The following is a 14,072-nucleotide window of genomic DNA, read 5'->3' as shown; positions in this document are numbered from 1 at the left end:
GATGGAAAATCCTTGCAGAACCTGAGTGTCAACACAATCTATATAGGAAGTGATCTCTCTCTCTCTCTCTCTCTCTCTCTCTCTCTCTCTCTCTCTGTGTGTGTGTGTGTGTGTGTGTGTAGGCGTAGGCATAGGAATTGGTGTAGAGAGAGCTTGGCAATGAGAGTTCAATAGCAGCAAGCAGAAGCCAACTGGAGAAGTCAAAGAAACCTATAAAGGAGAGCCTTTCCGCATGGAAGGAAGTGAGAGGAGGGACCTAAAGCTGCCTAGATGAAACACTGCTGGGATAGAACACAGGGAACAGAGGCCTTCATAGATAGCCAAGACTCTGGGGTCAGGGTCTTTCTGAGGATAGACAAAGGCAAACATAGGCAAGAAAGTCACAAACAACCAAACGAACCCACTGTAGTAGACAGTGGAATATGCTTTTAGGAAGGGTTCTTCTGATTGGAATATAATCATATCCAATCTGAAAACACCGGTAATATACTTAGAAGAGAACTTATTTTGGGTTCCCAGGAAGAAAGGAGAAGCTGTTTTCCCTTCTAAAGTTGCCTGTTTGATCCAAAATCAGCTCTAGTCTATTGCTCCTCATCACACAGCCAAGCTGAAAATTGTGTGAGATGTTCAGAGATGTAGATTTCTCCCAAATGATGTGCATTGTAAGGGCTAGTGCAACATCAGGACCAGAAGCCAGATGTGGCTGGCACGGTCTTTCATTGGTCGGGGGAAGGGGGAAAGGGTTCTTTTTCTCTATCTCTACACAGTGTTCTGCCAAAAGGTTTTGTATAATCTTTTTCCTTTTGAGAAGTTATTATTCTTAATCTTGAAGAACCGAAGTACCAATTTGCCGACATGGCTTTTTCCAGTCTCAGGAGTGTTCTAACAAAACAGGATTCTCTTTTTGGTAGGCAAAGTATACTGCCTAATGTTCATCTAGCAATTACACATTAAACTGTTCATATTTCAAATGAAGGGCCCACGGGAAGGGGAAGGAATTGATTTTATGACAGCAGTACAGAGATGGTTGAAAGGCATTACTTAACCTGAATATTAGTAATGTTCTGTGTCATATACAAAGATGAATAAGACACAGTCCTGTCCTCAAAGGCACTTATAGTTTAGCGAGGAAGTGAAACAGATGATAAAATAAGGGAGTACTGTAACTCCAGCGTGTGGATCTGACTCATGGCCAGGAAAGTTGAGCTACCGTGGTGAACTCCACCATCTGGTAGGTATGTGGCATGGGTTCAAGTCCCAGCTCGGTCACTTCCCTTTTTAACTCAGGCAATTTCCTTTCTTTAACCCAGAGCCCTTGCCCTTGAACAGGAGAGCAGGGCTGCTATTGAGTCAAGGGGGTCTTGCTAGGATTAAGTCAGTCAATACATGCAAAGTGCAAGGAAAGGTGCCTGGCATGTGGTAAATGCAAAGAAGGGTTAACTGTTCAGAAGTCTGGACTTGTATTGATTCCAGGGAAAAGAGGCGTTCTCATGGAGAAATCTTTACTATATTGGAAAACAGTCTTAAGACAGACTGTCAAGAAAGCTCTAGAGAATTTCTTTCTCCTAAATTACTTGAATGAAAACAAATGTATGCTCATCTCTATCCCAGTGTAGTGAGAGCCTGCTGTATGTGTGGTCCTGCCTGCAGTGACTGGTGTGACTAGCGGTATGAGGCTAAGTTCCTTCCTCCTAGGAATTCTAGACCAATGAGAGCAGAACACATCAACAGACAATGCAATTCCAAGTGTTTAGAGCAGTACAGGGGTGAGGAACAAACGTCATGGAAGATAAAGGGAAGGAAGCGGGGAGGGAGGCTGTTTATATTTTGGCATGGGGACTCTGAGTTGTTCCTGAACTGAAAAGACAGGTGTGAGAAGCCGACAGTTGTGATTGGGGTCTCAGCAAGAGAGGTAGGAGGTTACCCATTCCATTGGATTCTTCATTAAGATGATGAGAATAGACTCCTTCAAGGTATAGGAGAGATTTTATAACCAAAGAACCAGCTGTCAGTGGAATCAGGTGGAAGGACTAGGTCATGGTCAGAAGGCTGTAGAAATAGAGCCACCATTTGTAGGTGGAGGACCAAAGTTGGGTATGTGGAGATAACCCTGTCCTCCCTAGCTATATGCCCTAAAGCATGCTTGTCACCCTTGTCCTGAGCCAACAGTGCCCAGATCTAAGCAACGTATTTGGGGCTCCTCTCAGGAGGGAAAGGGGTGAAGTTTTCATATTGTCTGCTACAGCAGCTAGAGTAGCATGTTTAGCCTTCTACTCTGGGCAGGGTCCTAGACCTGTACTTACATCTTGCTGGAAAGAGGCCCTGTCTTCTTGCTTAGATCCAAGTCAAAACTGTGGATCTGTTATATGGATTCCCTTGCTAAAGGAGCCACTGTCCGCTGCACTGTCCATCAGCACAGCTTACGGCTCAAATCACAGTAGTTTGCTATACTACTTTTCTGCACTCCTGGACTTTTCCCAGGGCCAGCCTACACTTTTTGCATTAGTACCCTCAGCAAATTTACATGCAGCTGTTAACCTTGCATTTTCCACAGAATGGACGCTGTGCAGGTGAGCCACCTCTGGAGAAGAAAGCCCAAAGGGAGTTCTGCTTAAAGAGATGTGGCCCAGAAAAGAGAAGTCCATGTTCTCAGGTCTCAGAGACACCAGTGAGAATGAGCTTGCTTCATTATAGGAAGGAAAATCTCATCCCCATGGATCAAATAAAAATGAGTAGAAAAACAAAACAAAACAAAAAAACCTCAAATATGTCAGGTTGTTCACTGATTACATTACTGTCACACATTTGATCCTTATGCTGCCACCACTAGATGGAGAATCCGATGTCACCTCCAATTTGTGGATGAGGAAGCAGAGCCTGGAACAATTGGATCACTGGCCAAGGCCACACAGGTGGTAAGTGACTAAGCTGGGCCCATACACATGGCCTGGTTCCAAGCTTAGACCCTCCTCCGTTCCCTTTGGGAAGTGTGTGTTGGGGAAGACAGCAGGCTGAGCTGCAGAGAGCAGAAGTTCAGGCCTAATGTCAGATGCCTCAGGGTCCTAACGGAAAGGAAATGAGGTCATCTCTAGAGACCTTGCTTGGGAATGTTTAGTCATCTTGGTGGAACAGGGTCTGAACATCCACTGTGGGAGAGTCCTGGGAGCTGATCACATGATTAAGAGGAATGCTGGCCAGCAGCAGGGGCCCAGCTGGTGCTGCCTAATGTGAATTTTGGAATGGAAATGATAAAAGGGGTTTTATGAGTTTCTCCAGCCACCTTCCATGTGCAGGGGACTACAGATGAGATGCGGGGTGTCTTGCTGTTTTGCTCATTCCTTAGGACCTCATACTTGATTACAGACCTGGATGAGCACCATCAGGTGCTGGTGCACCGAGCCATCTGTAGGGAGTAGGATAATGGGATCCCAGGGGGGCCAGGACTGGGTCAGGTGAATGAATGATGCAGACTCGAGAGATGGCTGAACAGAAAGCCCACAGCTGAAGGGCCTGTGAAATGAGAATGGAGCCTGGGCGAATTGAAAGGGGATGGTAGGCTGGAATGGAAACGAGGTCCTTAGTGAAAGTGTGCACCTTAGTGTTCTCTTGTTAGGACAGCCCAGAAAACAGTCACTCACCTGCAGAGAGTAGGTAATAATTTGTGTCAGGCCAGACTAAAGGGATACTGATTTCATTGTTTACTACCAAAGAAAATTGGGGCTGCACAGACTGGTAAGACTGGCCCTCTTCAAGGGCTGGGGTTTGCTAATGAGGTTGTATTACAAGCTACCAGGCTTTCCAGAGACACCAGCCTCAGGAGAAAAGAAATAAAGTCATTTTCTTTTGGAGGCAGAAGATTTAACATTGCTTAACAATAACACTTAACATTGCTTAGCCCTTAGCCTCAGGCAAGCTCCTAACTACCCAGTGCTAGGAATTGTCTTTGCCTGCACTAGCTGGGGCTCTGTTTTATTTTTGTGTAGTGTCATTTAGCTTGACAGCCGCCTGCTTGGGCTTGCCTTAAAGATGATGGAGTTCCCCAAAAGCTTAGGAATGAGCCCCTAGATGAGGATACATTTTCTATCCAGGCTTCCAAATTTGACATATAAGTCAAGGTTACTGATTTTGCCTTAGAAGCTCTTTTGACATCTCAATGAACAACCTAGGAGCCAAGTCAGCCAGTGGCAGGCCAAATGCTCTGGAAGGATCGCCAATGACTTTCCTAGCTAGACCGAGTCCTAGCTTTAATTAAAATTTTAATTCTATAAATATTTAAACTCTCCCAGCTTTTGTGATAAAGAAGGGCCTGTGATAAAGAACGCCACAGAGCATTTTTCCCTTGTCCCCGGCTGGTGTGAGAGAGCATCGAGCTGGTGTGATTCCGTTAGGAGGACGGGATAATACCTAGGTGGGAATGCTGAAAACCAGGTCAGTTTCACAGGCTCTCCTCAGGACTGGATTTGCACACCTCACAGGCCAGCCATGCATGTGTCTCAGCACCTCTGGTTCTCACTAGGCAAACGCAGACTCCAGGGAGGGTACACACACAGCCTGAGAGGGAACTGTGTGTTCTCTTTTTGGGCTTCTAAGGTAGAAACTGGTATGTGCATTCTGTACTAAGATTCTGGTCTCAGCTTCGTCATGGAGACTTCTGTCTAAAAGGCAGTCATAGAGGTCTGACCACACAAACAGCAAGCCATTCCTACCATTGTATTTGGGAAGGGACTTGGTGCCAGCATTATTTTCTAAGATGCTTCTCTGTCAGCTGCACTGATGATGTCTTAAAGATGCCAGGGTTTTGCCAATTCAAACATCGTGCTGATAGCGGTTGGGCCACAGACACATGCGCACATTGTCTTTGTCCTGAAACTCCTTCAGCAGGGTTTATTCCTAAACAGACCTGTTTGCAGTCAGGATTGGGCTTTTCAGGGCCAATTAGGGAAATCAAACAGGAATAGAAACCTAGAGGCCTGTGCTACAACTCTGAGCATTTCAACGTCAGCAGAAAAGGCCTACAGCTTGCCCCTTTTACCAAACAGGATCCCAAGGACAGACAGGGACTATGTCTACCATTCCATATCCTCAGGGCCTTGTCTATACAGTAGGTGAACAACTAGAAGAGGGGAATTAATAAATGAGTGAGATTTATAGAACTTTAAATGTTATTTCTGTGTTTTTGATTTATATATATATAAAAAAGTTCCTAAACTCAGGATGCAAGCTGGCCAGGAAGACATTAAAATGATTTTTTTCCCTCCCTTCCCCATTTCCCTTAAGAATCTACTCCTTTCTTTGCCTTAACCGCAATTTCCATATACTTCAACAGTGAAAGCCGGAAACCTTGTATTTCAAATGGAGTTTGGAAATGACTCCATTTTTCAAAATGAAAACAAAATGCTAAGCCAAGGAAAAAATAGGGGCAGGAAACTAATCATGGATGGGGAGGGGGTGGAAGAAGGGGAAAACTCCCTTATGTGATAACATAAAAAGGAAACGGAGATACATAAAATACAGCTGCACCAGAGCTTTTCAAGTCTATACTTCCTGTTCATACCTGGGAAAATGTTAAAAATTGTGCCCTGCTAAATCTAAGGTTTTATTGTTTTTTAAAAATCAGCATTTGATTTTTTTCATGTGTATATGTGGTGTTTGTGTGTGTGTGTGTGTGTGTGTGTGTGTGTGTGTGTGTGTTGTACCTGCATGGGTACATCTGACATTGGTGCCTATTTGTGTAGAAGCCTAAAGCTGACATCAGGAGCCTTTCCTTCTTGAACTATCTTCCTCTTTGAGGCAGGGTATCTCAGTTGAACCCAGAGCTTGCAGTTCCAGTTTTCTTCAGGGATCCTTTTCCTTAGGAGTGCACTGAACCCAGAGCTTGTAGTCCTAGCTTGTCTGCTTAGCCTGCTTTGTTCCAGGGATCCTCCGACTTAGGAGAGCAGGGATTTCAGGTGGGACACGACATCCACCTGCCATCTACCTGGGTACTGGAGGATCTGAACTCCTCCTCCTCATGGTCGATGCTTGTGGGGCAAGCCGTGTGTCTGTCCAGCCCTAACATACTTTTCCTAAGAGCAGATGCTCACCTAGGCTGCGGTTGATACAAAGGTCAGGATATTATGGCTGTCACTTCACCCACAGTAGAGCCCATAGACCACTCAATAGCGACTGTGTCTCCGAGTCAGCGGCCCAGCAGCCCATCTGATGACCGAGTAGCCTCCTCTGTTGCCCTTTCTGGGGTGATACTCAGTTACTTCAGGCTGGTGGCTGGCACTGGCCTTTCTTTGTTCCTTTTTGAACACGATAGTTCTCACACTCTCAATTTATCAGACTCCCAGGGAAGCTGGCTGTAAGTAATCTTGGAAAGGTCTCCTCTTTGTCGTGCGCTCCTGATTGCAGACTAACAAGACTGGACTCCACACCTCTCAGATAACAGCCCCAACCTTTGCGAATTGTATCTCATTTTCAGGGGTGTCTCCTTACAGCCTAAGGGGATCAAGTTAGGTCAGTTTGGCCAAGCCAACTTTTCCCACGGAGTTCTTTCTATTTCCCCACCCACCCACTTGTCTGTGCCTCTTAAAAATATTAGCTTATTGCCTCAAGGACACAGATTCTAAAAACACCTTCCAGGCTCAAGTTTCTCTCCTCTTTTTAACACTCACCTGAAGCTCCAAGGTTAAGGCCGGGCTGCCCTTTCTCTCAGAAACTTCTAGGACACAGGATTTACTATTTTATTGTCTCTAAGCTTGGTGCAGGATGTTCAATACCATTTTTATAGCAATGGCTTAGGATTTCCATTCAGTATCCAATATTCTCGCTGACATGTTCAATTGCAATGATATACTATTTTCTCCCCTTAAAAAACAACCCACAAGTGTTTCAATTATTAGTGCACATGGGAAGATGGCAGCCAGACCACAGCAGACGGCAGTAAGGCAAAACTCAGCCATATTCGCTATCGCAAAGCCAGATTCCTAGTTCACACAGACATCTCTAAAGGCTTCATTCGTGGGTGATCTGGGGATGGGAGACCCCTCTATATCCTACCTGGGTAAGGATGCATACTGCCGCTCCATCCCCTCAAAGCGGAGGTTGTGTGCGCTCCCGTCTGGACCCTTTCCAGACACCTGTGGAGAGGAAAGTAATTAGAGTTGAAGATCCATTATATACCCTGGTTACTGACAATGCATCTCAAAATTATAATCAGTGCACAAATGTTGCAGCCGCCTGCCAAAAATTCAACCTGGGGAGAGCGAGCAGGCACTCAGCATTGCTACAGGCACTGATGATTGAGCTACAAACATGGCATTTGACAACAGTCCCTTCTTTCAAGAAGGGTCAACTCCTTCCTCTTTCTGTTGCCAGGAATATTCTACACGGCATGTCCTCTACTTTGCAAAATTGATTTTAGTTTTTTTGGACAGATTTAAAATTATAGACAAACTGAGCCAATGGTAGAGTGAGTTCCCAAATACCCTATGCCTAGGTTGCTAGCTACAGTCCTCTTATTTTAGAACGGTACACTTATTACAGTTAGTGATTCAATACTGGTACATTGCTCTTAACTAAAGCTCAGAGCTTATTCATATTTTTGCAGAAGATTCTTTCTGTCCCCAGGACCTTATCGCAGATGCCACATCACATTCAATCATTGCATTGTCAGGGCTCCTCTAGGCTCTGTTTAAGTTAATTATTGTATGTATGTGTTGGTATGTGTCTGCACCAGGCCTGCTGCATGAGCAGATGTTGGGGGACAAATTATAGGAGTCCACTCTCTTCTTCTTTCCTGGACCCCAGCAACTGATCACAGGTTGTCAGGATTGGTAGCAAGAGCCTTTGCTCCTGAGCCATCTTGATGCTCCTTCCTTGGCTGTGCTTTTAAAAGGCAGTGAGCGATTCTGTACTAACAGGGATTGATTTTAACTATAGATCTACTACACAGCATCTATGGAGCCATTCCTTCTATCCCGAACTTCATTTGGTTCTGTCCCTTATGGACAACCACTTGGAAACTATGAATGTTGTCTAGATAACATTGGTTTTTGTAGGCACGGTCCCTTCTTATGTTTTCCTTTTCACCTCTCTGGAACCATTTCTCCTCAGCCTCTGAGGTCCTGAAGTGATTATATCCAGTAGGTGCTGAACACCAAGGCCTTCCACCTGATCCTCCTATATCTATCACATGAGGCAGCAGGGTAGATACACAATAGGCACGGGGAAAGCATTTGCCCTCTGGCTGGTGTTTTACTCATGTGAGCACATATGCTATTGTGGGCTACTCATATGCTTGCTTTTATGCTAGGGCGGCCATGGAAAAGGTAAACAGAAAACTTCTACTATGATAATTGTGTAGAGAGGAGGGGAGTTTGCCAGAAAACAGGAAACAACTGTCGAAGTCAGTAGTAGAAACCTTTCTAAGTCAGCAACTGAAACCATTTCCTCCTCACTAGGAGGAAATCAGGAGTCTAGGTGTTCTATACATCTCCGCAGTCCCATCTTGGTTAGGCTGTTTGTGTAGGGCATGTACTGCTGGCGGGGTATTATGGCAAGCAGTGCAGGCAGAATAAAATGATTTCTGCTCTCTAGCTATCGTGTAGCAGCAGTCCTGAGAACCTTTGTTTCAGTCATACATGGAACAGAAGTTGGAAAGATACTTTTAATATTTTCATATGTACAATCATAACCACCCTCCATTTCCTTCCTCCAATTCCCTTGGTATCCCAGGCAACATGACCCCTCAACCTCATTATTTCTCCTTCTTCCTCTTCTTTTTCTTATCTTTCTTTTCTTTTATCCCCCTCCCCCTCTTTCTCCCTCTTTCCCTCTTTCCTTCCTTTCCTCTCTCCTCTTTTTTCCTCCTTTCTTCCCTCCTTCCTCCTTTTCTCTTCTTTCTTCCTCATTTCTTAAAACACCACATTGAAGTTCTGAGAATAAGGGATTGCATGCTCAGCACTACTGAGTTTCCTGAGATCAGGGATGAGGATGGCGAAAGACCGGTAAGCATGTGTAAATGGCAAAGAAAAATAAGTGAAAAAATAGAAACATAAGCCCTAGTTGTTACTGTCTATGGGTTTGTGCTTGAGATAGGGTCTCACTATGTAGCCCAGGCTGCCCTTGAACTCATGGATATCCTGGATGCTTAGATTACAGGTCTATACCACCACAGCCAAAACTCATGTATTTTTTAGTGATTTCTTAGGCAGAATTCATGTTAATATCAGTGTTGGGTTGAAGAATACTGATGCTGGATATTGGGGAAACATGCTTTTGAACCCTCATTGTTCAAGACATTCACAAATCATCCTTGTTTAGCCTTACAGCTACAATTTAATACTTTTAGGATAGCCATCCAGAAGTTGAGCTGGTATAGTGGTTTGAATATGCTTAGCTCAGGGAGTGGCACTATTAGGAGGTGTGGCCTTGGAGTGGGTGTGGCCTTGTTGGAGGACTTGAATCACTGTTGGAATGGGCTTTGAGACTCTCTTGCTAACTGCTTAGAAGACAGTCTTTTCCTGGCTGCCTTCCAGTCAAGATGTAGAACTCTTGCTCTTCTAGTACCATGCCTGCCTTCGTGTTACTATGCTTCCTGATATGATGATAATGGACTAAACCTCGGAAACTGCAAAGGTTTTCCTTTATAAGAATTGCCTTGGTGGTGGTGTCTCTTCACAGCAATAAAACCCTGAGGCAGTTGGCCTCATGAGGACAGCGGTCTACATGTGGTGACTAAGGGAGTACTACCCCTTGCCTGTTGCTGCTCTGGGGAGCTATCTCACAAGCATGTTAGACTCAAGGAGATGTGACACAACCCTTATCCTCAAGGATCTTTCTGTCTTGTTGGGAAAACAAGCATTAGGAATGTAGTGAGATCGTCTGGTGGAGTAGCATCAGGAAGCTACCATTTGTAGCACAGATGGAAACTGAAGGTGTTAAGAAAAGCCCCATGAAAGGGGGAGACGTTGGGCCTGATTTCAAGACAGGCAGGATGTTTGCACATCAAAGATGATTCTGTTCCTCACCAATTGGGCATCTCTCTGTGTGCCTCTCTATGGACTTTACAGCTCTGTGCAGGGCAGCCATGCAGTTAGCAATCACCCAGCACCTCCTGTATCCTAACACACATGAGGCATTTTATTCCAAGTGATGAAGAAATGCAGCCCTCGCTCTTGAGGAGGCAGACCTGCAAACAATTATGCCTCGATGACATCATGCTAGAGTGGAAGTCTGGGGAAGGAGGCAGCACCTGGGAGAGTTGAAGACAGCTTCAGATGGGTGTTGATGCTTCATCTGCGATTGAATATGAATGAGGAGATTTTGGGGGGGGGACAAGAAAGAAGGAGGAGCAATAGGACACATCCCAAATAGAAATAGAAAGAATAAGCAGCAGCAGCAGCACAGATTTTAGAGATGTCAAAATTTGAGTAAGGTAGAAACAGAGTCTTAAAAGATAGTGTGCCTTTTACTAGCAATAGCCCCCTCGGTCTGCTACTACAGCACTTGGTACTGCACTGCAGTGGTTTGTGGAATGTGTATGATACCCTGCTGCCACCCCTCCCCCTTTTCTTTAAATCGGATCTCTCTTTTTTTTTCTTTTTCCAGAGCTGAGGACTGAACCCAGGGCCTTGTGCTTGCTAGGCAAGCGCTCTACCACTGAGCTAAGTCCCCAACCCCTAAATCGGATCTCTCTTAAAGCTCTGGACCTTGCCAAGGAGTCTATAGGCGGGCTGGCAAGTGATCTTCAGAGATTCTTCTGTCTCTGCTGTCCTTGGGACAAGCCATACTTGACTTCTTTCACGTGGGTTCTGGAAGTTGTATTTGGATTCTTGGAGGTGCTTACTGAGTAATCTCCCTGGCTCCTGGAATGCTGTGTTGTGTGTGTGTGTGTGTGTGTGTGTGTGTGTGTGTGTGTGTGTGTGTGTGTGGTGTGCACATGTATGTGTGTGAACACGTGTGTATGTGTACTGATGCATGTGCAGAATGTGCATGTTGAGCACAGAGACTGACAGTGGTGTCCTCTTCCACTGCTCCCCACCTTATAATTGAGGCATGTTTCTGGTTTGAACACTGAGAGAACTAATTCAGTTAGTATAGCCTGGCAGCTTGCCTTGTGTCTGCCTACAGGGCTCTGAGATTAGATGTGCCATCCCCGTTTGACATTTTCCTAGATGCTAAGGATCCAAACCCAAGTCCTGCAACTGTGTAGCAATTACCAACGGAACCATCCTCCCAGTCCCTCTTCCCTGCAATGCTGTTAAATAAGTCTTTATAGAACAAATTTAGGTTACGTCAAATAGGATGATGGGACAGAGATTTCTCCTACTCCCCTGCTCATAATATCATAAACTCCTCCAATTTTCAACACCTCCCAACCACAGCAGCATGACCATGACCACCCTAACCCTGTGGTTTTTGTCAGGATTCTCTGTTGTACGCTATGTGGGTTTGGATAAGCACATGCCATGTATCAACCATCACAGTCAAACTAAAATGAGATTCTGCTGCTTTCCTGTTAGAATGCCCTCAAATCCTATGTGCTCTGCCTGTTCATCTGTCTTTCCTGACAACAAGCATATGACATCATATGTCACTGGGAATATGCAAATGAAAAGTTCACTGTTCCCACGGGAGCCAGTGATCTTTTTTGCCTTCATGGTTCTAACTTCCAGAATGTCATATAGTTGGAACCACACACGATGTAGCCTTTTCAGATTGGCTTATTTCACTTGGTAATATGCACTTAAGTTTTTTTTAAAGCCCCCACCCCCTTGTTGTTGTTGCAGCTTGATAGCTCATTTTGTTTTAGCGCTGAATAATCTCCCTCTTTCTGGGTGTATCACTGTTTATCCCTTCATCTACAGAAAGGCTTCTTGGTTGCTTCCAAGTTTCACCAATTATGAACAAAGCTGCTGTAAACATTTGTGTGCTGGTTTTTGTATGGACGGAAGTTTTAACACCCTTTGGTAAATACTGAGGAGGGCAATTGCTGGATCATATGGTTAAAACTATGTTTAGTTTTATGAGAAGCTGCCAAACTGCCTTCTAACATGGCTGCGCCATCACGTGCTGCAACTGTGAGTGAGAGCTACTATTCTCTTCTTTTGCAGTAGCATTTTTGGTGTTGAGTTCCAGGCTTTGACCATTCTAACAGGAAAGCAGCAATATCTCATTTTAATTTGCACGTCCCCAGTGACTTACGATGTCATATACTTGTTTGCCACCTGCGTGTCTTTGGTGAGATGTCTGTTAACATCTTTGGACCATTTTAAATCCATCCTGTATTGATGAGTTTTATTAACTTGCTTGTAGATTTCCCATAACAGTCATTTATCAGATGTGTCTTTTGCAAGTAGTTTCTACTGTCTATCGCTTGTCTGTCCATTGCTTCAACAGTGCCTTTCTCAGATGAGAAGCTCTTTTTAATTCCAGCTTACTGATTATGTCTTTCACTGGGTTGTGCTTCTGGTGTTATTACTAAAATGTCACCACTAAATCTTAGGTCATCTAGATATTCTCCTATGTTATTTCCGAGGAGCTCTATAGTTCCAGGGAATCCCTCAAGTTACAGTTGGGAGGTTCCCAATGGCCACTTGAACCAAAGATGATAAGGGTCTGAACTAGGGGATTTTCCAAAGGATGAAACAAGTCATATAACTACCTTAAGAAGGTGGATACATAGGACTGACTATAGATTACAGAGAAGGCTCTGTCTGGACTAATGCCCAAGTCTGTAAATTTAGCAAAATGCTGGTTTGGTAAGTTTTATCAAATACAATAAAATACAGGAAAAGTCAAGATTTTGGAACAAGGGAACATTTAGACATACCAAGACATTTGAGACATTTGAGCGAAAGGTCTAATAGACAGTTGAGCATAAAGGCTTGCAAGTTAGAAGAGATGTCTGGACTAAAGATGTAGAAATGAGAAATATCTAGTGTCTTAGGTGCCTGAAGTCTTAGAAAAGAATGCCCGTAACACAAGAACACTAGGAGGAGGAATATTCAATAAGAAAAAGGAGACTGTCCATAATATTCGTGGAAGCTTTCATTATGGGGCAGGCAAATGAAGCTGAACCAGAAGTAGCTGTTCTAGAAGGGAACTAGTAGAGAGTGATGTCATAGAAACCAGAGATAAAGGGCTGTGGAGATAGCTCAGTTGTTAAAATACTTACACTGCAACTATGAGGACCAGAATATGATGTCCAACGTTCATATAAATAGCCCAGCAAGCAGTGTGTGCCTGTATTCCAGGCATGAAGGAAACAGATAGGAGGATCCCCAGGTCTTGGTGAACAGCTGGTCTAGTCCATTGGTGAGTACCAGGTTCAGTAAGAGACCCTGCCTTAAAAGTAAGATGGAGAGCTACTGACGAAGACACCTGATTGCTGGTTTTTGGTCTCTACACTTGTACACACAGAGACAAGTGCATGTGTACTCATACACATGCACATATACACCCATACCAATGTCCACACATCAATGCTGACACACGTTCTTGCCATACTGATCAAGACATAAGAATTCTATGAAGAAAGGAGAAGCCAGCAGTGTCAAGAGCATTCAGGAAACATTCTGGAGGCAGAGGTAAAAGGATTACCCAAGTTTGAGGCCAGCCTGGACTATGTAATGAACTTCACATTAGTCTGGATACAGTTTGAGACCCTGCCTCAAAACAAATCAAAGTCCAAAATAACTTCCAAACACCAAAGTTGTTAGTAGCTCCAGTAAGACAGTGATACTCATAATACACATGAGGTAGTCAGTCCTCTCTTTAACTAAGAGCCAAAAATAATAAAAACCAACACACACACACACACACACACACACACACACACACACACACACACACACACTTTCTTAGAATTTTCTTGATGGCAGATATTTAACATAGGGCATGGCATCTGAGGAACGCAATAAAACCATCAGCTCCACCTCACTGTTTACTCTGGTAAGAACGCCTTCAGGTATGCTTGACTTTCCTTGGGCATCTTTAGCAGACAGAGCATAGCTGGCTATGGGATAGACTGTACTTGCTCATAGTTGCCTTTGTTGTTGGAAACAGCAGAAGTGGATGTGGTG

The 14,072-nt window shown here is 44.3% G+C and overlaps 1 protein-coding gene across 1 annotated transcript in view; it reads right to left on the bottom strand.

Annotated features, from left to right (window-relative positions):
• Pard3b (par-3 family cell polarity regulator beta) overlaps nucleotides 1-14,072 on the bottom strand; it is a 1,028,371-nt gene that overhangs the window by 49,990 nt on the left and 964,309 nt on the right. Inside the window, 1 exon segment of the mRNA NM_001191808.3 lies at nucleotides 7,045-7,124. Within this exon segment, the coding sequence (NP_001178737.1) occupies nucleotides 7,045-7,124 (80 nt within the window).

This window comes from Rattus norvegicus, chromosome 9 (genome assembly GCF_021556685.1).
Source record: "Rattus norvegicus strain SHRSP/BbbUtx chromosome 9, alternate assembly SHRSP_T2T, whole genome shotgun sequence".
Taxonomy (NCBI): domain Eukaryota; kingdom Metazoa; phylum Chordata; class Mammalia; order Rodentia; family Muridae; genus Rattus; species Rattus norvegicus.
This window is presented reverse-complemented; position numbering and strand designations above follow the sequence as displayed.